At 38.3% G+C, this 27,555-nt stretch overlaps 1 protein-coding gene across 2 annotated transcripts in view; it reads right to left on the bottom strand.

Moving 5' to 3' along the window:
- The window catches only part of FBN2 (fibrillin 2), a 157,269-nt gene that overhangs the window by 101,248 nt on the left and 28,466 nt on the right, over window positions 1-27,555 (bottom strand). For both annotated transcript variants that reach the window (XM_042822846.1, XM_042822847.1), the window contains exons 6-8: window positions 17,844-18,041; window positions 8,085-8,210; window positions 2,878-3,003 (exon numbers count right to left, since the gene is read on the bottom strand). In XM_042822846.1, coding sequence (XP_042678780.1) covers window positions 2,878-3,003; window positions 8,085-8,210; window positions 17,844-18,041 — 450 coding nt within the window. The remainder of the gene's footprint in view (window positions 1-2,877; window positions 3,004-8,084; window positions 8,211-17,843; window positions 18,042-27,555) is intronic.

Consider the following 27,555-nt stretch of genomic DNA (forward strand, 5'->3'; position numbering starts at 1 on the left):
AGTCATTTCACTGAAATTAACAACTTTTGAAGATAAAAAACATGCGAGAAGAACAGAAGTCAGCTATTCACTTTCATTCAAGTATTTTCCAACAATTAACATAAGCAGTAAAACAAAACAGTATGCATGAGGCAGAAGATCACTGTTCCGTTCTAGTCTGTCCTTGTGAGGCTCCATCTGGTGTACTGCAACCAGGCCCCCAGCAAAGGAAGGATGTTGAAGTAGGCCCTGTGAAGAATTAGGCGGTATGATAACCAGAGGGCTGGAGCACCTCTCCGGCAAAGACAGGCTGGAAGAACTGGTCTTTTCTCTGGCCTGGAAAAAAGAAGGCAGTGAGGGAGACCTCACTGCAGCCTTACAGTACTTGAGGGGAGATTATAAACAGAAGTGGATTTTTTACAAGGTCTGATAATAAAGAGATAAGGAGAAATGGCTTTAAACTAAAAGAAGAGAGATGTAAGCTAGATTTTAGAAGGAAATTCTTTACATAAAATAAAGAGAAACAGTTGCTAAGGTCAAAAACATAAATCTTAATTATAAGCATTTTTGAAATGACAGGCCCTCATTCAAAAGCTATGTTTAAGAATCATTTTGAACATTTAGTTGAACATCAGGAGATTTCATTCATCTTTTAAAAAGAAAAGGCCAAAATATTTCATAGACTCTGGAGTGTAAAGCAAAGAACCCAATGCTACAAAATACGGCAGAAGGCTTGGGTGAGGAGAGGCATCAAAGATTTCTCCTTACAGCACACTAAAGAACTGTTCACTCACACATTTTTAATCATAAAGCATTACACTGCTCTGATCTCAAAAGTTGACAAAGATGCTGCAGTGCTCAACGTGGCTGTCACACAGCAGGAGCTGGGCCTGCACTAAGGAGGGCCTGCACCAGCTTCTTCAAAGCAACAGCCATCCCACCTCCCAGAAAAAGACCCGCAGTTCCCCTGCACTATCAGCAAGATGCCTCCACTCCAGCTGCCTTCCCTCAGGTTGCAGTTGGGGCAATAATAGTTACCCTAGTATCTATTAGTATCTTAGGTGCCTGAAAGCATCAATGTGCCTAACAGTTTCAGGGCCTCATTCAAGTCATGCTCTCAGTGTATAAACAGTACATTTAAGATCCTAAAGTCTGTTCAAGCTAACAGGAAACATGGCTGATACAAATACAAATAGACACTAGATACAACTCTGAAAAGCCCAGTGTGACAAAAATTAAGACAACATAACAACTGTGACATCAGAATATCTATGAAATTATTTTTTCTTATGTGTAGATACATCTGAATGAATAAATGTCATCCAGTCTTCTCTTAAAAATCTAACATTCACACAGCATTTTCAGTGTTAGTATGAGATTTAATGACCGCTTCAAGTGTCCAACTACTAATCAGAGAGTATAAAACAATTACTGTGTATGCTTGGTAACTAAGCTAAGGATTTGTTTCGACACATGCTCCTGCTTGCATGAATTAAAGTTCCAATTTATAGTTATAGAAATAACTCTAAGCACTTTTATTTCCTTTTGATCATTTTCAATCATGATTAGTTTCAACTGAAACTATGTATATGTTAAAGGCAGACTAAATGCACAACTGTATTTTCAGTATTTCCCCATGAGAAATACTCGTATAAATATGTCTTTTATGTCTTACTTCTTTCAAGGACACATCCTCTATCATTTACTGTCATACTGTGAATGCTGAATAGGATAAAAGCTTAATTAAGTTGGAAGGATGTAGTATAAATTATAATAACTAAGTACATTCTGACATTTTCGTTAAAAGCAAGTATTTATCTCAAACTGGTGAAAATGAAGTAATTTGTATTAATGATTACATTCCTCACTTTTCTTTTGAGCACTAATTTATCCAGTACTCTCCAGAACAGTTCCAGAACAGGAACTTCCAGACAAATGTTCACTTATTTAAAGGAAGAAGTTTGACACAAGAGCCTGTCTTAACAGATTATGATATGCACTCTGTGTACAACTGGCTTTGGAAGCTTATTTTAAAAACTGGATTGTAAAAATACGCCAAAATCCATCAAAATTTTGATCACCTTGGAAATCATAGGATCTTAGTACTCCTCAGACCAGGCACAATACATTCAAAGCCTGGCATTCCTCAGATGAGCCTTGATATAAAAACTGACTATATCATGCAAAAAATTATTCATGTGAAATCCCTTGCAGGTCTTGTGCCGCTGCTGGCTTACTCCCCATATCTGCAATTCAGAACTCCCTTTGGAATTACCATCCCTTTCCCAATGTGAGGACAAACTGCTCTGAGATATCCAAAATAAGAACAGCCACATGAGACCTAGAAAATACAACATTATTGTACATGTATTTTTCATTAATTCACCAGTATAGTTTATACCATATATTCGACACGTGCAGCTGTATAAAAGAAACCTAGTAAGAAGATCCACAAAATGCATTACCACCTGAGAAAATAAGCATACATCTTATAAATATTGAAGCAGATTTTTCAAATAAATTGCTTTGCAAAGGCTGCAGTCTAATGAAAGTTAATATTTGGCTTGCTAGCCAAATTAGTGACAACTCAGCACACTCTATTTAATGCCTTACGCTGGTCTCTGAAGTCCTAGACCCAAACCCAGATCCCTGGCAGGAGTTCCCTGTCTACAGTGACATAGAGTAATCAAGAACACTGATAATGATTGCTGCTGTGGCAATCATCAGAGGAGGATAACATTATGCATTGTAAGCTGTCGGAAAAGAGCAATGCTAGTGAGTAAGGACATCAAGGTACTGGGGAAAATGCTAGATGGCTGGGATAGAAGTTCTCCTGCTGTCTATCAATTGCCTCAATAATCTTAAGAGTTCTTCAAGTCTACAGGATGGAACACCTACCGATACAGCGGGAGCCATCTGTAGATGAGACATATCCCCGGGGGCAGAGGCAGAAATAACTTCCCACTGTGTTAGAACATTCACCACCTTCACAGACTCCTGGGATGATGCTGCATTCATTAATATCTATCCAAAAAGGAAAATAGATAGGATAATGAGCAAAACACTTCCAATTATTGTTTTAAAAAGAGGGAGGATAGCCTTTCTGAAATCGTAATTTAGCTCAGATTTAATAACATACTGCAAGTGCTTATAAACTGCTGTGAAGGAAGTATGAGCAAGTCATTTCGTTTGTCATCTAATGCAGGCTTTCCTTCTATGTTCAAAGTGCACACGATGTCAAGCCTCAGAGTGCAGGAGAGGCAGAACCTAGACTTCCCCTAAATGACACATACTGACTGTCATCTCGATGTGGCACCTACAACACAGTGCCAAAGAATACAACCTCCTTCTTAGTTGAATGAACGCCGAGCATGACAGCTCTGAGCTTCTGTGACCACAAAGGTACTGTTCATCAAATCTTATAGCTTTCTGGCTTTCTTCTAATACTTCAGATGAAAGAAAGAATTTTGGCCATGATCTTCAGAAGTATAAATCAAATGTCGTGTTTTCACATTTTCTTCAAGTATTTTTAATCCACAAAAACATTTCTATTAACCAAAAGCAGTGGTGTCACCCAAACATTGAAAAAATTCGCAGCCGTATAGAAACTGAGATGGCATCAAGCTGATGAATTAACCACTGCAAATAGTGAGGAACTGTACGGCACTGAAAGCCAGGACTGAGAGCATGAAGCAGTGTCCCAGCACAAACTAAAATGAAGAGCTGAAGCAACAAGAAGCAATGGGAGGCAGCTATCTGACTGCACTGATGAAGAAGTGAAGCACAGCAGAGCAAGCTGGGATGAAAGAAATACAATTAAGGAAAACAGCGTAAGAATAAAAACTGTCATAATCATTTACACAAATAAACCACTTTAAGTAACCACTTCATTCCAAAACTGTGACAAAATCTTAAGATATCTGCATATACTACAGTCTAAGTAGAGAGATTCATCTTGTCTTTAACTGTCAGCAAGGATGAAGTGTGGCTGATATTTAAAAAGAAGAAGCAAACATGGCAGAGCAAAACCAATCTTCTTGGGATGAGCTACATTTTCATGTTGGAATTATAAGATGGCACAGGTTTTTCATGGCTTCATACCAAAGACAGTCCTAAGTAAAAAGTTGTGGCTTAACTCGTTAGAAAAGATATGGATGCAGTCTCTTTTACACTGGGAAATAAGCTAATTGGCGTAATAAATCAGACTGCTGAACCCAGCTGTCTCATGTAAAATAATGTCAGAGAAGAATCAGAAAAAGCATATAGCAGAAATTATGTTGTGGTGACACTGAGTCTTCACATTCCTGGCAGTAAAGTCTTGGGACTTCATACAGACTGTTGCACATACAGACAGTCATTTCCTCAACCCTGTCACTCTAGAAATTGCTCAGAGATTAATGAGTACCTGAGAAACAAACTTTATCTAGTGTTATTTTTATAGAAGGCTTTTATGTGTGCTTGTACTTCCCCTCCCTTTACATGCTCCACACTGAGAACTAAAAGAAAATAAAGTGTGCCAAAAGGATTTAGCATACATAGGGTCTTTATTATTAGAAAGGTAACTCCCCAGAGTCCACACATAAAGAACTCCCTATAGATATGAATCTGCAGGGTACACTCAAGAAATGCAAGGAAAATTAAATTTTGCACAAACACACTAAGAATGTGAGAACTGCTCTTTGTAGAGTAAACACGAATGAAGCACCCTGCTCATCCCTTCAATCATGTCTTTTTGGAAGTGACTGTAGAAAAGACAATTTAGAGTACAGGCAACATCTCTACAAACTACCTTACTCTACACATACAAGCCTCCTAAGACCCCTGTATCTTTTACATGACGGAAACTGAAGTAAAAATTCTCTCTTTAACAAGGCTATTTAAGCATTTTGAAGGATGTTACAAGCTTAAATTTTACTTTAAAATAGCCATGAGACAATAACAGCTATTCCCCACATTTCAGAAAACTGTTCAAGCTTGTACAAAAGTACATGTAATTTCTGCTAAATCAAAACTCTTTCAAGAAATAATATTTTCCCTCAAGACTTCATAGTTAACCAATGTAGAGAGTCCAGAATTTGAAATGATGGTGCAAGTCAAAAGCAAATAAGTTGCCAGGAAATCTCTGAAACCTTGTATTACTTTACTGTATTGAAGACAATGTATATAATGTTGTGAACTGCTTACCATACAGTTTAATCTAATGAAATGGAACAACGTGTACAAGTAAAAACAGAACCAGAATTGGCTGAATGCCTTGTTGGGATCTTTTATGCAAACGTCTTTCACAACTTGTAAGTCTTCTAAAGCATAATACTGCCTTCTGTATATGCACATAGAAACTAAAACATCACATCAGACAGGCAACAAAAAGGACAAAAGGAGGACTGTGCAGGAACAGTTTACTTCTGGAAAGTGACACATTTCTGATGGCAGAGTCATTCAATAATCATGCAAGAAGACTCCCTTATTTTACCATTACTTGAAGCACATCTTCAACCTCAAGGAAATATGACAAGGGCTGCTCTGATAGTAATGCCACCAATTCTATTGCGTTGGCCCATGACGTCAGATGCAGGAAGGTTCAACCACTACTGCCATACCACCATGTGCCTCTAGAACTGTGGGCCAAAATAATAAAACAGGAGGCAGCCCTCGTACAAACAAGTAGAAATCCACCTTTTAAACCAGCAAGCACAACCAAAAGCTTAATTTCTCCCCTCTGCACCTTGAACCTTTCCATAAATTGTCTAATAATACAAGAAACCTCACTGACAACAGCCTGTCAAAAATTATAAATCACAAATATAGATGAGCTTATAAATAGAAGTAGTAATACTTACCCCCAAAGAGGGTTAACTTCAAAGACCATATTTTACCAAATAGCCTAAGATATCTAGTTTCTTTTATACATGTGAGGGCATACATGCCCTCACAGGACAACTTCATAGGAATTGTTCTAGTATACTTCGGAAATTTTTTAAACCCTATTTACTGATGTAGAATTGTCATTAACTTCTGAAAGGTCAGTGTCAGTAAATTATAATCTACAACTCCAATAAATTTTATATAGTGAATATATGCCTCCCTAATGGTCTTTTAAGAAAATAAATAAATGGTGGGATTATTGGGATTCATATGTCACACTTTTTTTTATTTACCACAGTTTTACAACATCTTCAGCATTGACTTAAAAACATCACTACTCTGAAGAGGAGCATTTGTCGGGTTGCATTACTTCAGCGCCTGTGTTGATAGACTTTTTCTCACATTTTGATATGCAAGAGCTTTTAAAGACTCTCTGATGTGAGAAACTGGAGACAAAAGACAATACCAAACCAGCTAATGGCACTAGCAAAGAGCTTCTTCTGCTTAAAAACAGGAAACAATTCCTCAAAGACAGTGGTTCCTCCCAATTTTCAATTCATGTAAGAATGCTAGCCACCATGCTCTGCTTCCTCATTTATAATTTACCAGAAATGCTTCAGTTAGACATGTTATGGGGGTAATGGTGAGGGATACAAAGCCACAAAAATGCCAGCTGCTTCTCCTGCTGCTGTTAACACAATACAGAAATAAAAGGGAAATTACACATTTTAAGAGTGGGTGACACAGATTCAAGCAATTCCAACAGCAGCTTTTTTACAGCGCCTCAGTAAAGCTCTTGGTATTCCCATACTTCCAACATGGCTCAGACGGAACTCCTTTCACTGTGAACCTTTTTGCTTCCTGCAGAGCACTAAGTCTCTGTGCACTCCCTGATTCCTATCACACACTCTTGCATACAGCTAAGTATATATATATATAAGTGCATATATATATATATATATATGTGCATATATATATATGCACAGACGCATGCACAAGCTGCTTTTATTTCTCCTGAAACACGGCAAGAAAAGCCTTCAGAGCTTCATTTCAAAGGTTGCAGCTTTATGTATCACCAACTGCTTCTCGTGGGACTTTGAGAAGACATACAGAGGCTTCCCTAAAAACAGCACGGGATGGGAATATCACTGCGTAGGGAGTAGAAATTCAAACTGGCCAACATTAAGAACAAAATGACTGAAAGGTGAGATAAGGACAGAATCAGAGAAAAATATCTGTAGATATTCATTTTATCTGCTCCTCAGTATTACCTGCAATAACACCAGCTGCAACCTTTTCACATAAAAAAACACGCTTTTCACACTGAGTACATTACTTAATGTCTCTGTGAATTCTGTAGTGCAGGAAAAAAAAAGAGAGAAAAATGTGACTTCAGACATAAGCTACAAACCACGTGTCTGTAACAGAACAGGAGCATAATGAAACAAAGCAGCATACTTGAATTGCTGCCCAAGCACAAATCAACACCTTGAAAAAGCAGTCCTTTTATCACTGTAACGTAAATATGATAATATATTTACCTATTTGGTTGGAGTTATTTGGAGATCAATGACTAAAGCTTAAGATTACTAATTTCTTCCAGTAAATTCTTCATCAAACACAAAAATACTCAACAGTTTTCTATTACCTTATTTTATACTATACAGAATATGTACTTTCAATTGAGCAGTATGTTTACTGAGTAAAAATGGCCTGTAATCATTAAACTATGTTTATTAAATATGGTCCATTTGATTTTTCTCCTGCAAGTAATTTTCTACATCTTTTTTACTTACCTAGGCTCCTCAAAATAAAACATACACAGAAGAAATTTCTTATGCTCCTTACCACATCTGGTTTCCATGCTGTGATCAGTAAGCTGACAATAACTACTTGTATCAAAGTATTTTGGGCAGTTTTGAGAATACAAATAAAATCAAAATAACTCAGCTACTGCAACTTAGTGCTCACAGATTCACTCTTTACCAACACTTGTAAATTTTGAAACAGCATGAACACTGCAGTTACCCAAACGAGCGTGAGAGAAAAAAATATTTAACACAAAATATGAACAGCAAAATAGTAACAGATAATACTGTGGCGCAAGAAAAAAATACAAGACACTGCACCTTTACAGTGTCTGATCTGAATAGGCACATTCAGTACCTCTTCTTCCGTTACCAAGGAGCTCCAATGCTTTATTTAACCATTTTTTAGGTTTGCTGTCTCGCACCACTTACCATCACATTTTTGAGTTGCCTCATTCTGCCTGTGACCAGCAGGACACTTGCACTCATAGGAACCTACTGTATTAATGCAGTTTCCTCCTTGGCAGACTCCAGGAATAGCCTGACATTCATCAACATCTACAAAGACAAAAAAGAAAGAATATTTGGCATAAGATTAAAAAAAATAATCATAGAATCATAGCAGGGCCTGAATTGAAATGGCCACGATGATCATCCAGTTTCAACACCCCTGCTATGTGCAGGGTCGCCAACCACCAGACCAGGCTGCCCAGAGCCACATCCAGCCTGGCCTTGAATGCCTCCAGGGATGGGGCATCCACAGCCTCCTTGGGCAACCTTCTCCAGTGCGTCACCACCCTCTGAGTGACATCATGACAGACATCTCTGAAATTACTTTTAATAGTAACCAGAACAAAGCACACTCTATTTCTTCTCACCAGCATCACCAGAGGGTAAGGGAAAACAACACTACAATTCTCCATTCCATGCATGTTGGTTTTGATTCCATTAAACTCAAAACTTTCCATGTGTAGACTTGACTTATTCTGCTTTTCAGTAACATGCAACTTAGAGTTGGTATCCCATGACCTAAGATTATTCCTTATACTGGTCATTACAAAACACAGATGTTTGTTTTGAAAGGACTCCTATCTGTACACACGGACTACCTCATTGCCCACTTCAACTAGATGTGATAATTCCTTCTGGACAGACATCAAACTACTGATGTCAACAGAAAATAGGTGCTATTCAGCCAGGATCTTGTGGACCTTGTTAATTTTCCACTGAGCAAAGTAAAGGCAAATGTCCTTCCCAGGTCACAGAGAAGAGAGCCACGTGGTTTCCATAGGGCCTCACCTGTTCAAGTGCATACTACCTTCTCAGACAACAACCCAGTTTTTGTTACTCCTGGAGCTGCTTTTAGGTACGTTTGCATTTCGTTTCTTAATCTGTGCCGATTTAGTACAGTACAGTGTCCAAACACAGCAGAGATTATGAATAGATTAAGGACTTTACTGGAGATATTATCTTTGTGGAGCAATGTGCATGGTGCAATCTCATTTGGACAGAAAGCAAACTTTTCCCATGTGAAATACTTCAACGAATCTGGATGTGATTTATCTATGCCTAGACAGAATGAGAGCTTAATTACTTGATAACACCCATCCCACCCAGCAGTTCCAATCAGAGTGAAACTAATACAGTGTTTGTTCTTTTCACTATTGGGCCTCAAAATGCACTCAGGACACATGTTAAGCGTGTGCCTTGTGTCATTTATTAATGCTTACTTAAATTAATCCAACTGTGTTAGTAGATCAGTGATTAAAAATAATCACTGTGTATCTTCTACAGTTTCATAAGTCAAGAATGTCAAGTAATAATAAATTAATGGTAGTAAGAGCAGGAAATGAGTAATTTCTCAAAAGAGAAAAGGCCTTGAATAGAACAACATTTTAAGATTTAGTGATCCCATTTATTTCTTTCAGTATTAATCATATGGTGTTAAAAGAACAAATAAACATCAAGTTCTACTGAGTCCAAGAAGCCAGTCTGAATTATGCTACAAAGTGTAACACTTGTCCATTGATAAAAAGCAAGTGGTCTCATTATGTATGACGAGAAGCTGAAAAATCATTGAATCATAACAGCTATCTTGCCTCTTTATGCTGATCTGAATCTTTATCTTTGAGGGCTTATGCACTAACTATTTTAAATATATTTAACGTAAAGACAATGAGTGTACTGTCACTGAAATCTTGTGTGATGATTCCCATGACTGCAGTGTGGACATTGACAGCCACAAGCTGTTCAGAAGCAACAGGTGAGGAAGTAGGGCAGGAAGCATTGCCCTCCACATTAAGCAAGGAATAGATAAGAGTGTGAAGAGCTGTCACTGAATAATAGCCACAAGCAAGCTGAGAACATCTGGGTGAGAGTTAGTGAACAAGGCAATAAAGTAAGGCTTATGGTTAGGATCTACTGCAGGCCTGTAGGATCTACAGGATCAAGTAGAGCCTGCTGACGAAGCCTCTCTCCTCCAGTTCTGCAAAGCATTGTGATTCTCAGGCTTCTGTTCCTGCTGGAGGATTTCAACCCTGCTGATATCTGCTGGAAAAGTACCAGGGAAAGCCACAGAGCACCCAGGAGGCTATTGGAATGTATCAAGAATAACTTCCTAAGTCAGATAATAGACTGGGGGGTTGCAGTGCTGGACCTGTTGCCCTTCAGTGCAAATGAACTGATTTGTGACATAAGGACTGGAGACTGTGTGGGCTGTAGTGGCCAAACTCTTGAGAGATTATCAGACAGGCAAAAGAGTATAATTAGGAAGCTTAAAATTAAGAGAGCCAGCTGCCAGCTCTTCAGCGAATTAGTCAACAAAAATCCCTGAAAGTCTGTCCAAAAGGACAATGGAACCGAGCAGAGCTGGAAGATCTTCAAGGAATCTTTCCTTAGGACACAGGAGCACTCCATCGTCAGGCGCTGGAAGTGAGGAAGGAAAGGTAAGAGACCAGTGTGGCTGACTTGAGACCTGCTGGTCAAACTTAAGACTAAGAAAAAAATACACAGGCAGTGTAAACAGGGACAGGTACCCTATAAAGATTATAAGAACGATGCTAGGCTGCAGGGCCAGGAAGGCAAAGGCACACCTGGAACTGGACCGGGCAAGGGGTGCTAAGAGTCATAAATGATTCTATAGGTACATCAACTGGAAAAAAGTCCGTGAGGATGTACCTCCCCTAGTGAGCAACACGGGCAAGCTAGTAAAAATGGGCAAGGAGGAGGCTGAATTATTCAGCAACACATTTATCTCATTTTTCATCAGCGATTGCTCTTCACACAGCAGTTGAGCAGATGGTTTGGAAGCTGAGAACTGGGGAGTGATGTCCCTCCTGCTCTCAACAAAAGTCAGGTTCATAACCACCTGAAGAACCTGAACATTCATAAGTCTACTGGATCCCAATGAGATGCATCTGAGTCCTGAGGGAACCGGACTGACATAGATGCCAAATCATTCTCAATGGTATCTGAACAGCCACGGTGGTCAGGTAAAGTCCTGGAAAAAAACGCAACATCACATCCATTTTTAAGAAGGGTAGAAAGGATGACACAGGGAACTGCAGACCTGTTAGTCTCACTGCTGTGCCAGGGAAAATCATGGAGCGGATTCCTCCTGGAAGTTATTCTAAGGCACGTGGAAGAGAAGGAGATGATGTGGGAAACCAGCATGGCTTCACCAAGAACAGATTCTGCCTGATCAAACTAGTGGCTTTTAATGATTGTTTAACTGCATTAGCAGACAGAAGAAGAGCCACTTACATCATCTGCCTTTTACACTGTCCCCCACAACAACCCTCTCTCCCAAATTGGAAAGATATGGATTTGATGGGCAGACTGTTCAATGGACGAGGAACTGGTTGCAAGATTGTGCTGAGAGTGCTGTCAATGGCTCAGTGAGCAGATGGAGATCAATGATGAGTGATGTCTCCCAGGGGTCAGCCTTTCAGTATCTAAAAGGCAGTCTTTACAGACTCTTTAGCAGAGTCTGTTGTAATAGAGCAGTGGAAAAGTGGTTTCAAACTAAAAAAGAAAGGGGAGATTTAGATTGGACATAAAGAAGAAGTTTTGTACAATAAAGGTGGTGAAGAACCGGCATAGGTTGCTCAGAGTGGTGCTGGATGCCCCATCCCTGGAGACATTCAAGGTCAGGCTGGATGGTGCTCAGAGCAATTTGATCTAGATCTAGCTCTATGTGTCCCTCTTCACTGTAGGGAAGTTGGAGACTAGGTGTGTTTAAGAATCCCTTCTGATTCAATTCCATGATTCTATAACTTCACTGTTAGCTTAAAAACTGTAGCTGACATATACAAGTATACACACTCTAACTAGCTAAAAGGTAACAGCTATACACACCCTCCACAAGCAAAGATAATTTTTTGCCTATAATCTTCTGATGTTAATCGATTAGTATTTTAAAACTGAAAAAAGCCTGAAAGGATAAACCACTTTCTTAAAAGGGCTATTACTTTATTTTATAAATTGCTTCCTAAACACCACTTGAAGATATCAGCAATTTTTTTTTTTTTTTTTTTTGACAATGCAACAAATTTGAAATCAAGAAAATTTTTATTTACTTCTTATATTTCTGACAAGTCAGGTTATGAAACACATGAGTTTCTGCATTATTAATTTATGCTTTACTCATACTTTTAAACCCCAACAATAATAGAGCAATAAATTTTTTGCCATAAATGCAAAATCAGATGAATAAAACTCTTTAGATTCAGTGTATGCAGAGGTTCAATATGCTACAGATAAGCAATAACTTTCCATGTCTTCATAGGTTTGAACGTATTTGGCAAATGAAAAAAGGTACTTAACTTTTGCAGAGTTTTCTCAGTAAATGGCAACTGCCTGCAGGATTCACAGGGTGTAACTGAGAAATGGATTGCTGAAGAATGCAAGGAGGAACAGAAAAAACATCCAACATAGTATGTCTGCCATTACACTAAGGCTGTGTAGCAGTGGCAGTAATATATTTCAAGTGGAACACTCAGAGTTGTTTTTTCCTGAATTCCTGGGAAAGAGCATCTCTTAACAACTACAATTACCATTTTTTAAGCAGAGGCCAAATTTTAAGCAGAGGCCAAATAGAAACTGCTGGAGAAAAAGAATGCAAAAAACTTTGATCCTTTGGTTTTATCTCTTTAACTTATTCTTATTTGTTTATAGCAATACTGAAGAAGCAGTACTAACATAATGTTGTATACAAGCACATTACTATTTGAGCACAATTAATCCCACGGAGCATTATTCAGTCAGGAAGACTTCCATAGTAACTTATGTATGAGTAAGATAGAGACAAAATGAATACAAAGGCAGGCTGCTTTACCACCCATCTATTCAAATTCTACTCCAGTAAAAGTGCTACTTGATATACACTAAGATATATGTAACGTGCATATTCTCTACACAGTAGGATCAACTTCAATAGTTTAAACTTGTCAGACTGCTAATTAAATGCCTACTGAAATTGTGATCTTTTTCCAGTACTAGGAGTTGGAGTTGCCAGTTCTACTGATTTTGAATTGCTCATACTAAACTCCCACGCTGGCCTAACTGTTCATGTGAGCATTCACTTAAAAAACACCAAACATTCAAACCATGGTGGCTGCTCTTGAAAGCAATGCCTCCTATTTTATTATGTCGACCTGTAACATCAATGGCATGGCAGTAGAGGTTGAACCTTCCCACCAATATCCTATTACACGTTGTTGCTGTGTGACAGATGGAAGCAGAGGTCTGACAGAATGGTGTCTGACATGAATGTGCAGACAGAGCAAAGGTGTGGCACTGAATTCCTCCATGTGGAAAAAATGGCAGACTCTGACATTCATTGACACATGCTGTATGTTTATGGAGACCAAACAGTGGATGTGAACACAGTGATGGGGTGGATGGTGCATTTCAGCATAAGTAAGAGCAGTGTGAAAGACCAGACGCATTCTGGACAGCCATGCAAAGCCATTACAACAAAAAAAAGAACGAGCATCTCCGTTAGCTTACCTTCACAAATTGGCAGAATATGAAAAGGGAAATGTGTACTGAGGTGAATACTGGCTTCAATGTGTTAGAAATGATGGCAGCAATGTTGGAATATCACAAAGTTTGAGCCAGATAGTTCCCATGATTACTCATACGGGAACAGAAAGAACACCACTCGCAAGTTTATCAGGACCTACTGAACTAGTATACTGAAGGTAACAGATTCATGAATCACACCACTGCCTGTCATAAGATGCCACATCATCACTACAAGCTGGAGCCAAAACAGCAGTCTATGGAGTTAGCACATGTGAATTCCTCACCAAAGAAAAAGTTCTAGATGTAGCCCTCTTGATGTAAAGTGACGTGCACTGTCCTTTGAGACAGAAAAGAAAGGAGTGATCCTTCTGGATTTCCTGGAATTCAGACAAACCACTGACTCTGACCACACCATCACAATGCTGACTAACCTGAAGGCTCAATCTTTGAGAATCAGGCCAGAAAAGAAGCAAACCTTTCAGCTGCAATGCAATAACTCCAGGCCCCATACCAGTTTGAAGATTGTGCAGGTTCTGATGAAATAAACAGGAGGCATTACTTTTAGAGCGAGCTATGTAGTTACTGGGTAAGTCTGGTCTAGTCAGCACGTATTGTGACAAACCAGACAAGGCAACACAGGGCCCCATCCAAGCTCCAACGATGGGACACCCACAGCTTCTTTGGGCAACCAGAGCCTCACTGTCCTCTGAGTAAAGAATTTCCTCCTAACTTCTACACTAAATCTCCCCTCTTCTAGTTTAAAACCATTCCCCCTTCTCCTATCACTACCACATCATGTGAAGAATTTCCCTCTTGTTATTAAGCTCCCTCTGAGTACCGGAAGGCTACGAGGTCTTCCCAGAGTCTTCTCCATACTAAACAAGCCCATCTTCCTCACTCTTTCTCTGTAGGAAAGCCGCTCCGGCCCTCTGGTCACTTTTGTGGCCTCCTCTAGATCTGCTTCAGCAGCTCCATATCTTTCTTGCTGGGGGCCCCAGGCCTGCACACAATAGTCCAGACAGACCCTTGCAAGGGCAGGGGACAATCCATTCCCTTATCTGCTGCCACCCCTCTGTAAAGGCAGCCCATGACACAGTTGGCCTTCTGGGCTGCAAGTGCACACCGATGGCTCAAATTCAGCTCATATTTCACTGAATGAGGCACTCTCAGATAGCAGGTATTGTGGTTGGAGTACAGCTGTTTTTTGAATGGCTAATAATCCACTTTTGCTCTATTCTGACTCCCTTCTTCTTCACAGTTGATTTTTGCAATTATACTTTTTACCATTATTGAGGTTTTCATCTATGCATAACTCACAGATATACAACCCTTTTTCTTTCTATCTTGGATTAAAATTTCTGCTTGCCTTCCTGCGTCAGGCTCTCTTCCAGTTGTCACATGTAACTGCAGCAAAAATCTGCAATTTATATCTACAGATTATGAATCCCAATATGGAGATTGGAAAGTAAGCAATCTCTATAACAGCAAGTTATAGAGATCTCTCCTCCTCCATTAGTGCAGTATGATATTCAGAAAAGAATGACCAGACGGCAAACATAATGGCAATTACTAAAACTCAGAGCTTGCAAAAGACTGTCTTAACTGTTGGATAAACGAGGTAATGATTTTGTGGAACAAAGAAATCCTTTGTCCTTCTTTTCCCACACAGAAAACCTACCTTTTGATCGTCTCCTTGTGCCTTACCATTATCTAGTAACATCACGTACTAACTCCTGCTGACATAAATACAATGAGATCTTCCTGTACAGTAGTAATATGCCAAAAATGTAGCAAAAATGGCTGTTTAAGCTCCCTTTGTTCATTCATCACACAGTAGACTACCACATCGTTTTTATACTTCCCAGTGGAACTCAGCAATTACGTTAACTGAGTAAGTTAAACATTTCTGCCACACACAATAAACTGGCAGAAAAAGAAAACACAGTCTTACGGACATGGGTGCTGAAGAATTCTATAGATCTCTCAAACAATTTAAATGAAGTCCCAGAAGCCATGCTGGGCTTACTTTGGCGCAGAAGCTTTAAGAGTTTGTTATATCTGGCCAGCATATTCATCACACAATGGAGTTTGACTTTGAGGCAGCAACCAACACGCATGCCTTCAGTACAGTGTTTCTGTTTATGACGTTTTTATGAAAAGAATGTCTAAAATACACTAATCAATTCAAGATGAAGAGTACAGCATAAGCAGTTAAAAGCAGACAGAAGCCTATTTCTGACATTTAAGGAAAAGTGCAGTTGAGTATCTCTCCTCTGTAGAATGTGGATGCTTTAAGCAGTGTAAATACAGAAAACAGAAATGAAAACATTTGAAACGAAGAAAAATGAAGGGATTTATTGCTGCTTAAAAGCAATCTTAGTATTTTAAATAAAATAAATGCCTTTGCAAAGACAATTCCAGAGGATTTCCACAAAGGAATCTGAACTAGTAGCCCAAATTTTAGTTTCAGGTCAATCATAACAATTTGTGAAGAAAAATTCACTCTCTCTCTGTGTCTCTCTGTCTCTGTCTCACACACACACAAAAAAGCTTTATCTAGTTTTAATACGAAATAATTAAAAATCTTACACCATCTCAATTTTCTCTCCTTTTTTCAACTTGGGTTAGCAGAGACTCTTACCTAGAGTTCCTACACAAGAGCTAAGTTGCTTATCATTTACATTTACGCAATTTTTAGCCACTGAACTAAGATGTAACATAGGGGAAAGCAACAAGAAAATCAATGCACAGTATGGATTGCAATCAGAACTCAATGAAATCAAGCTGATTTACAGTACATGACTTCAAGTCTTAATGCTAAACTTGATCTGCACTATTAAACGACAGAACTCTCATAGAAGTGTCCTTAAGAATAAGAACTCAACCAAGTGTTTGCTGATGTGTCTTAGGTCCGAGTTATACAAAATGAAATACATTCAATATATTCAAATGTCTCTGCCCACATGGTTTCCACTGCTCCTTAGGAAGATTCTAAGACAATGACTGCATCTATGAATGACATAATGACTAATGACAGAATCTATGAATAGACTGAGCGAACTAAACTTTATTTAATACAAGAGCAGTATATTCTCCTTAAGATGATCATTATTACTGCATTGTTTGTACAGTTTGTTCTATAATCCACCAACAGCAACAGAGTAATTGGATGCTTATTTTTCAGGATAAGTGGATTACAGTGAAAATCTACAAGAAGGAGTGATCAGTTCCTTACCATCACAGAAAGAGACACTGAATAAGCTAAGAAAATTTTCCCATTTCTCAGATTATATTATATTAATTTGAAAACAGAAGACTGAAGTCTTCCCTTACTAGTGCATTTTCCTAGCACTGCACAAATAACAGAAGAGTCACAGAGAACTGAAGAATCGCCTGGGTTGGAAAGAACCTTAAAGTCGACTCAGCCCCAACCCTGCCACAGGCAGGGATGCCCCCCACCGCCCAGCTGCCGAGGGCCTCATCCAAGCTGGCCCTGAGCGCCTCCAGGGATGGGGCACCACAGCTTCTCTGGGCAGCTGTGCCAGCGCCCCACCGCCCTCTGAGTAAAGAATTTTTGCTAACATCTAACTTAAATCTCCCCTCTTTTAGTCCAAAGCCACTCCCCCTTGTTCTAACGCTATACTTCCTGATAAAACATTCCTCTCCATCCTTCCTCTAGACACCTCAGATGATTAATCTACTTAGGTTATACAACAGGACTGCTTTATATAAATGCTGGGATTAAAAAAATCCTATGTAATAACCGTTCATACTTTTGAAAATGAAAAGTATTCAGCAGCAAGACCAGTGAATTTTTCAATAGAATGAATGATGTACATATTATTTAGGGGCAAAAGCAACTCCTGTTGCCTAACTGGTGCACTACTGCAGTAGCTGACTGCTGCATTCTACAGACATTCTGACCTTCTCAGGCTCTACATTTATGGCTCTTTGACTGGTATTCATCTTTTTTTTCTAAGCATGTGAGATTTGTTCTATAAGTACACTCAATAGAAGAAATAGAGCATATAGGATCTTGTTAAAAGTAAGATTCAGAACACGCACACTCACAGAAAACAGGGATCTCATTTAAGTGGATGCAGAGCTTTCCAGATGCCTATCAGCAATACAATAGTCATGCACCGTTTATACCAGAAAGCTTACCTTGACATGCTCCAGTGCGAATATTAGGGATGAAACCACGACGACATGGCTGAGGCTGAGCAGGGCACATTTCACAGGGGTGACCCCATGCACGCCCAATGGTTGCACAACAGAGGGTTTTCGTGCAAACTATTCCGGTTAGCTGGCCTTGACACATCTGATTATTAACTTGTGTGAAACAAGGACCTGTTCTGTAATCTGGAAAAGAAGAAACATCACTGTATTACATGAGGCAGTGTGCTAGTAAATAAAGCAGGAATCTGTTCTTAACAAAATAAACACCTGTACTAAGAAAAGGCAGGAGGACATCGAAATTTACATCAGCTTCTGCTCACAGAAGTAGTATGACCTATTCCACTGAATGCAATCATTTCTGCAATGTTACCTTACCTTTCAGTGTCCTTCTTTCTGATAGGTGTAATGAAAGGCAGCTTAATCATTAAAATCAGTAAAATCCGTAAGTAAAAGGTTTTTTGAAACAAACAAGCTAACAAACATGAGAAAAGATAAGGCAAACAAGACCTGCTCCTAAGTAAATTCATGCCGGTTGATGGGAAGAAGCTCCAGACCACAAAAGCCACACATTTGTTTGCTTCACTTTGATCAGGGCCGTGACAAAGACTGCCACAGAATCAACATTCCTGATGGAATGCTTAATGCAAAAAAGTGCAACATGCAGAGCACTAATCAATGCCACTTACTTTCAGAGGAATAACATGAACTAACACAGCCTATTCAAGCCATATTGAGCACACTGAACGCAGCATACAAAGAGTATGAAAATATACTCCAGATCAAACTCCTGTAAATGATTTAGTTATTTGGGTTCAACCTGTATATAAAGAAGGATTTTTCTGACCTTATGAGGAAACACAAACTGGGAACAATTAGTTCAAATTCTCTAGGAACAAATGAGAAACAGATGGTTGCTTTGACTCAGATTTCATATCCTTATGGAAACTTTAAGGAGGGGGAGGAGAGGGGTAAGGGGAGGGGATAAGAAAGTGCAAATCTTCCACAGGACACAGTCACGTGAAAAAAGGCATAGCAGTGGGGATATGATCTCTGAGTTATCCTGTCCCGTTCTGATGCTTTTTTCCTATTAAAGAGAGATTCCATAACTGATGTATAAGTCACATACTGCCTCCTGCTTTTTGATCGGTGTGCAACTGGGCTCAGAAGCAAGTCATAGTTGATGCCTGCTAGATTCATCCCGAAAAATAAAAATCTGAGTTTCTACATGTTTGTAAAAGGAGAAAACTGTCCTTCTAACATACCTCATATTAAATTTTCCTTGGACTAAAAAGTAAGTCTTTTAAAGTAAAAGCTAGCTCAAGGAGAAATAGATGTTCTGCTCCCTGCCTTTGATTAGGTTCATTCAGATATCTCTTTGGGAAAGATTCTGTGACAGTTATTTATGCACAATGGAAAATATTTTCAACTGTGTTCTTCACATTAACAAAGGTAAGCAAGTATGTAAGTATCTGTAAGAAAAATGTATAATAATAGACATTACATGAGTACTAAACAATATGAAAATATCTTAAATGTCCCAACCAGATTGTGAATTTGAATGTTTCTTGACTTTCATTAGAATATTGTTTTCAGACTTATGCACTTCATGTCCATCAAGTAACCAAAACAATACTTTAAATAAAATCATAGAATCATAAAACAGTTTGGGTTGGAAGGGACCTTTAAGACCATCTAGTTCCAATCCCCTGCTGTATACAGAGACACTTCCCACCAGACCAGGTTGCTCACAGACCCATCCAGCCTGGCCTTGAATGCTTCCAGGGAGGAGCATCCACAAAAAACGTTCATTACAGAAAGAAAATCCTATTTGTTATAGTTTGGTTTCAGTAATCTTTCTTCCAGCATACTAGAACACAGGCTGCTTCAAAGCAATCTCAGTTTAATTAACTCCAAGGCTCCTGCCAAATTAGAGATAGCTAAATCAGAACTTGGTGACTGAGAGAAAATAGCGATTTCATCAAGCAAGAGCCTCATAGGAGAATGACAAATACTTAAAACACAAACTCCAACTATCAAATTCTATAAACTCACGAAAACTTGCCTGGATTTCATTTAAGAGGTAAGCGTAAGGAAGACCCTGCCAAAGACTATGACTATATATTTCATTCATATAAAGTTTACTCAGGTGTCATAAAGATTGAGAAATACGTGTTAGACCATATTTAATCTGCAAATCATCAGCAACAGTCAGACTGCTATCAGAAGAAAAACAGAACTGTTCAGAATTCAAGAACTGAAATAAATGGAATTAAATCCTGGCCCCAGTGAAAGCAAATGGGAATTTAGCTATTGAACTCAATGACAACACTATTTCATTCTCGGAAATCAGTACTGTGTTCTTTAGCAATTGGCTGTATTATAATTTATGGCCTAATATCATCTGTAAAAGCATTCGCTATGTCACACAGAGAAAGTAATGAGCTTCATATGTGTAGAAAAAAATTTTACTACTAACTCTTCAGACTAACTGAGCAAACTCTTATTCTAGTGTCAAGTAAGTTATATACACTGTTAATACTGCTGTAATACAAATGATTAAAAAGACTTAACTCATTTTATTTTCTCCTTAGTTACTGAAGTACAAATAATAGGCAGACTCCGGGAATGCCCATGGTCTATTCTATGTACTGAGAGCTGACTACCAGACTACAATCTGCACGTTACAGAACTTTTGTCCACGTGATATCAGATCAATAAAGAGTGAAACTTTCCTCAAAATTCAGATTGAATGAGCTTTTCAAAACTATGAAACTCTATACAAGTCCTGATGGGCATGGATACATTCTCAGGGTATCTTAAACACGACAGCTGGTCAGGTATTATTAACTCAATTCACCCAACTGGTGTCCAGTTCTTCCTGGGGGAGTGGCCTTTATAATGCAATCAAATAAGGATTAATTATTTATCTCCATATTTCCAAAATTTTAAGTTTCTTAATCTTGACATCCAAACTTATTTTGGAATTCCTACACAGAAGTAATACTGCATGAAAGTGTTCCTCTTTTATACCACTCGTTCTTCAAAGTATACTTTTACAGAGGACCAACATCAGATAAAACGTAACAATTACAGTAGGAGTAGAAATTTTAGAAAATTCGCATTTTTATTATTAAGGATTAGAGATCTACAGAAATATGCTGCCCCCAAATCATCCATGTGAAATTTGTAATTCACTCAGACAAGATTAAATTCTGAGCTTTAACTTGAGGTGCGAAGTACATTTCATTGAATCACAGAACGGTTTGGGCTGGAAGGACACTTAAAGGCCCCCAGGTCCATGCCAAGACAGGGCTGCCCCCCACCAGCTCAGCTGCCCAGGACCCCATCCAAGCCGGTCTTGAGCGCCTCTGGAGATGGGGCACCACAGCTTCTCTGGGCAGCTGTGCCAGGGTCTCACTACCCTCTGAGTGTAGAATTACCTCTTATTCATCAGTGGTGAAAAGGCATAGCTAATGGTGGTGATTGAGTTGAAAACTAGTGTTCTGTAGCAGAGAATTTTCTCTGTCACGTAGTGTTATTGTGATCTTTGTAGTAGTTTCCACACAAATAAATTGGAGGCATTATTTTTGGAGCGACTTACCTATTATGCAATGAGTCAGAAGAGTAGTGAGAAGTTTCAAAAATATGGTTTATATTAATACTAATATTCAAAAATAATATAATTTGTATCCACTAAAAATACATTAATTTAAACATCTTAATGCATTCAGATTATCCAAAATGAAGTCCAAAGATCTTTAGCAAGATCTGAGCAACGGCTGGCCCTCAAATCTAAGACAGCAGACATAAGGTTTCACAATAAAAAGGGAAGGAAAGAATGCTTGGATTGAGAGTAATGTACAGCTGTTTATATAAAGATACTTGGTAACATAGCAAAGACTTACTTAAGAGAAGCAAATACATTAAGACAAGAGGCAAGTCTGAAGATACTTCATAGTTTCAAATGAATCTGTGGATTTGATTCCCAATTTACCCTGCAATAGACTACGGTCTTCCTTACACAGCCAATCAGACAGATAATTTTAATGGTTCATCTGATCTTCAAATTCCAGAATTTGTAAATCAATCATCCGTTTCATATTGTTTTATTTTTAGGCGTTTCTTCATTAGCTCTTTCCCCAACATTGTTGCTGGAATAGCTTTGCCAGAAAAAACATATGTTAGAACATATGTTACAAATCATTTGTTGCTTAGAAAGGGTAACTGTCTTGGTGAAAGAAAGTGATTTTCAGCACATACGTGTTACTCATTTTCTTTAACCTCAGACAGTTGTATTCAGTATGCACCATGACTTAAAGAATGACGGTCTTTATCAACAATCAAAATTCTTACAATCATTAAATTTAATAAGACAAACTTTTTCTTGGCATGAACGTTGAGGAAAAAAAAAAAAAAAAGATCTGGAAATAGAACACTGGACTTTTAAATTTAACTGTACTAAATCTATGCCTTCATGGAACTGTATTTTCTGCATTCACAGACTACATGAGACAATCAGAGTTCTTGAAATCTTTTTCATCAATCCCTTTTTGGGAAAAAAAAAAAAAAAGTTACTTCTCATTCAATTTGTAATTAAAAAAAAATAGCCATTTGACAGGGAGCCTGTCACAAGGATTAGAATTGTAATAATTCTAGCATTGGACATGGTCCAATATCCATCTGCTTTGTTTTTCTTCCTCTATCTTCTGGCTAGAATCAGATGATTCAAGTGGAAGTGTAGAAGCCTGCCGTAAATTGACATGGGATAATCTGTCTGCCACACTGTATTTTCTCCAGGTGTCTAGCACACACCAGCTTGAGGCCTAAAACACAACGTTTAATATCCCAACTACCAATTGTTGTTATTCAGGACAAAAACCTAAAATACTTTGATACACATATAAGTATTCTATTTCCATATTAACATTATCACACTCTGTCTCCACAATTTCATGCTGTGCTAACCCACTACTGCTGCCCACGAAATTCTTCTGAAGTAATTGGAGAGTTAAAAAAAGTGAGACAAAAAGAAAAACAAGAGGAAAAAGGTACCCAATGTGCTGGAATATCCCTTACATGTTATATGGAAGAAGAAAACCTGCAAGTTTCTTCTCACAGAGTGAAATAAGTTTCTAAGGTCAAAATGTCATGTGAAGTCCAACAGTACTAGTGGAAGTGCAGCTGCAATGTCCTGCACCCATATAAACCCCACATATATAAAAGCCCTGTAAGACTGGAGCAACATATTAAAATAAATCCTATACTACACTTTGCATCTAGAAAGATTAGCAGGAAGATACTGTGAAGACTCTCCCATCATTTTTACTTAAACAAAACTCCATAAAACCATAACTAAATGAGGAGGTAATGTGCCTGGATGTAAATAATTTCAACTATAAGCTATTTGGAATACTGATACTTCAGTAACTCAAACAAACCAGAAACATTAAGCAAGTTGATCAGTCCGAATCGCAAAGAGTGAAAAAAATATTTATAAATAAGTGTCCCAACTTTGTCAATTAGAAAACAAAATCCTAGTATTAGGGAAACCTGTTTTACTTCCTTATGCAGTATGTGTGCCCCTCAAAATGACTTTGCACTGACCCTTTCTCTCACAGATGTGATCTAGAAAATATCAAGAGATCAGAAAATAAATAACTCCAGCATTCACTTCAAAAAAAGACTCAAATATAGTAAATGTGATTACCTCAAAATTACAGATACCCCAAAAATCTATTTCATACATCAGCACTGTTAGATAAACAACCTAATACTCAAGAACCTAGGCTTAGAATGCTGGAAGGTAGTTATCTGCCATTTGTGTTGTAAAGCACGTTATTCCACTTTGACACAAAATAGCAGCACAGTGAGTGACATCCAGGTGAGCAGACCAGGCCCATTTTGGCAAAGATCTGAAGTTAAACTCATGCTTTCAGATGATGCTCCAACCCAAACCATGCTGCAGCTGCAACTGCCCCTGTTGCAGCTCTAGTAGGATGCTGTGGATAACTTTCCCATAAGCTCCACTAACATTCCCAAGTCTCCAAAAACCAGCAATTTATTTTTGCTACTTGTTGCAGCACCTGCTCCTTGAATAGTGATGAGATTTTCAGTATCAGAATTTTATCATTTGCAACATGAATCTACACATTTTGAAAATTAAAGGTGTACTTCATCTCCTGCAGTGACAAATAACACAATCTGTGTCTTTCCCATAATGGTAGGGCACAGTGCACCCCCCATTTTCTCTCAGTGAACCTACGCAAATGACAGCACTGTCCAGACCTCTGTCTTTATGAAAAAATGGGACATCATTACTTTTTCCTTGATTAAATTTTCATCCAAGTTTGAAATGGTTGACAGTACTCATGGCAGCACTCGAGTTCAGACCACAAGCCTATAATGTATGGATATGCAAGCACTACCCTTCCTATTGAATTCCACCATTTTAACTCAGGCTATGCAAAAAGATGAAACATTACAAAAGTACATAAGTTTGTTTCACTAAAGATTGTCTAAAATTGTTTTTCCTCCAGTAATTTAATCATCCTACCACGGAAAATTGTTCTTTTCTGCAGTAATATGTAGCTGCCAACAACAAGGGATCACCATAAGGGAGGTTTCAAAGGTAACAAGAAGTTAGATGAATTGTACTGATTCAGGCTTGATATAAATAAAAAGCATTTTTTCTGAAGGTGACATCCAACAAGTTGCGGAAAAAAGATTGTTGGCTAGAAATTAGAGCTAGTCTCTTGGAAAATGAAAGAGGCTTGGCAAAGCTATTAATTTCTCTTGGAAAAAATAATCTATGGGCAGTACAGCTATTTAGACTAAGATGTTCATATAAACCAAAGCCTGAATAGTAACGTCTGAGCCAACTCCTCTCCACTTCCCTTTTTTTTAATTCAAGAAAATTCATACGTCAAGTCCTTAATTAGGCTTATGATTTATATAAATAATGAACACTGAAGTCTTTTAAACATTTTAGTCATAGGTAACTCAAATAAGTTGAGACAAATCCCCATAAGATTCTGTGGTCACCAAACGAAACAAGGATTTTTATAAAATTTATTTTGATATGTAGCACTGAAGAAGAATTGTTTAGTTTAAAAGGTTCTTGAATACTTATGCTAAATGCATTATGAAGCCTTGAATGTTTTCATAGAGCTGACAGCTTCCATTTTCAGGTTTAATTCTTACAACTATTCTACTGGTCCCACATGACTATTACTGACCAAGTGCTGTGATGCAAGACTTTCCATCAAACAAACTCCTGTGATTGATTAGGCAACTTCATATACATATGGCAACTAAAAAGTGAGTGGAGAGTACCTCTAAATTAAAGAGAGAAAGTAAAGAAGAAAGAGAAAAAAAAAGAAAAAAAAGGAAAAAAAAAAAAAAAGGACATGTTTAATGCAGCAGTCTATGTGGGCTTTGTAGCTTTTAGCAAAATTCCAGTTTCCACCAGCACTGCTGTCATGTCCATTCTAAGCACATTCTCATTTTCCTTATGCTGGAACAGGAAAAGCACCTCTTTTCCAAAATCAACATTCCTGAGTTTGCACACCCATTTTATTATAATTGATATTATGTCAGTTTTAAGCAGACATGGGGCAGTTGAAGTTTTGTTGTAGTATCTACAGATCTTTGGGAAAGGACAGCAAAGTAACAGATAATCAACCATACTTCTGAAATAAGTGCTATTTTCTGTAATTAACATAAACGTTAAGAAAAATGGTTTAAATATTTAAGATATTCTTTTAAAAACATACACAAGAAGGAGAGAAAGAAAGCAATACAGTGTAAGATGGAATTACACAAGTATTTTCCTTTAGAAAGCAACAAAATCCCAAGAATAGCAAAACAATACTGGGAAAAATTCTTGGAGGAAGCTTCTTTCAAAATGCAACTGCAGTGTCAGTAACTGACTGCTAAAAAATTCAGACGTGAAAAAAAGCTGGTAAATAACTATCCCTAGATCTTGGTTCTAGCAAGGACTCCACTGTCCAGTTTGTCACCTTCTTATCGATACATGTATGTCAATATACTTTCAGAAGTACCGCTACCATATATACAAAATCTGCAGTCGAGGTTGGATATTTTGCTCTCGTTAAACACCTCTACAAATACGTAACCTGAGGAACCAGGAAATATCAGTTATTCTAAGAAGCTGCAGTCTAACTTACTTCTGCAAAATGTGCATCTAAATGAGAAATTACAATTATTATTTTTGCAAAGCTCAGCAGTTTGTGCTCACCATCCCAGTGCTACATCTTTACTGTGCTGAGGTGTTCACAGAATTCAAAACAATTAACAGTGCATCCCTGCTGCTCACCAGTCCCTCCCGTTTTCTCACACCGAGCTACAAACATCCCCAGCAAGTGGCACTCTGATCCACAATCCGTGCTCCTCCCAATTTATTTACTGCACAGCGAGTAACACCCTGCTCACCAAAATCCAAAGATCCACACTTTGACTCTTCAGTGGAAGGAAAAACAGAGCTTTTCCTCTCTACCACACAGACTAGGATAAGACCTTAGCCCACAAACTACTGAAAGACCAGAGTGAAGCTGTGACCTTTTATGTCAATACTGGACCTCTGAAACAAACATCAACAGCTCTTTGCAGCCTCTGCAGCAGAACTGTAGCAAAACCTACATCTCCTCTGCTTATCAACACTGGGGCCTTTCTGAAAAAAGAAAGAAATTGCATCCCTAGGCTTTCCAGTCTTTTACCAAACTGATTTCCACTTTTAACATCATTTCTTTTCTACAAGCCAAAAAGAAAATATTGCTTCGCTTTGCTTTATAAACTTATTTAGATAAAATCCTCTGTCAGTTTTTTGCAGTTCAGTAAGAATAAACCCTCACCGTGAGAATATGCTGTACTACCAACAAAGCCTTGAAGAGGAGACATGAGAGTACAGAAGGATCTCTATTATGGCCTGACAGCTGGATGCCCAGTTTTAAATCACACACAGGTATCTCCTTCCTGTTGTTGAAGCTCTCTACTCTGCACAGACTCCTGTATGCAGATTTCAGGGACAAGCCAGGATTTGCTCATATGACAGAAATACATTTAACATTAAAAAGCAGGCTCTGAAAAGACAGATAAATGCACATCATATTCTTATTCTTCATACCTCAGAAAACGAAGAAGGCAGTGCCTGGCCATATGACTGTAAAGCAAATAAGCCACATTTCTGGACCTTGATGTTAAAATGTTGCCTACAGCTTCCACATCTTTTTGTCACGCTCTGCTTCCCCTCAGTAATTAATGTTGTTCAGTATAGTTCAAACAAAAGAATGTAAACCCTTGCCAGTAAGGAGGAGATTTTAAGATTCAAGTTTTCAGGTGTTACAAACTTTTAAGAGTGGTGAAGAACAACAGTACAAAGAGCACAGAGTAAACTCCCCCACTCCAACACTCCAAGCCCCTCTGGAGTCATTACACGCACCAGCAGTCAACCCCACTAATGAAAGTGAGCCAGCTTCTTCTGGTTAAGACTACTCACATGAAGAAGAATTAGAGAACAGGTCCAGAAAAAAATGCTTAATTATTCTCAGAAACTCTGATCTCATCATGTTACGTTGGGACATATCTTTGTTAGCCAAAAGAACAGTTAGAAACAATTTAAAGGTGAAAATGTATGTTTCTCATTTGCTACAAAATGAAAAGCAGTTACATTTAATTCAAA

Source organism: Centrocercus urophasianus, unplaced genomic scaffold (genome assembly GCF_019232065.1).
Source record: "Centrocercus urophasianus isolate 14NV4802_14NV808 unplaced genomic scaffold, USGS_Curo_1.0 seq_21, whole genome shotgun sequence".
Taxonomy (NCBI): domain Eukaryota; kingdom Metazoa; phylum Chordata; class Aves; order Galliformes; family Phasianidae; genus Centrocercus; species Centrocercus urophasianus.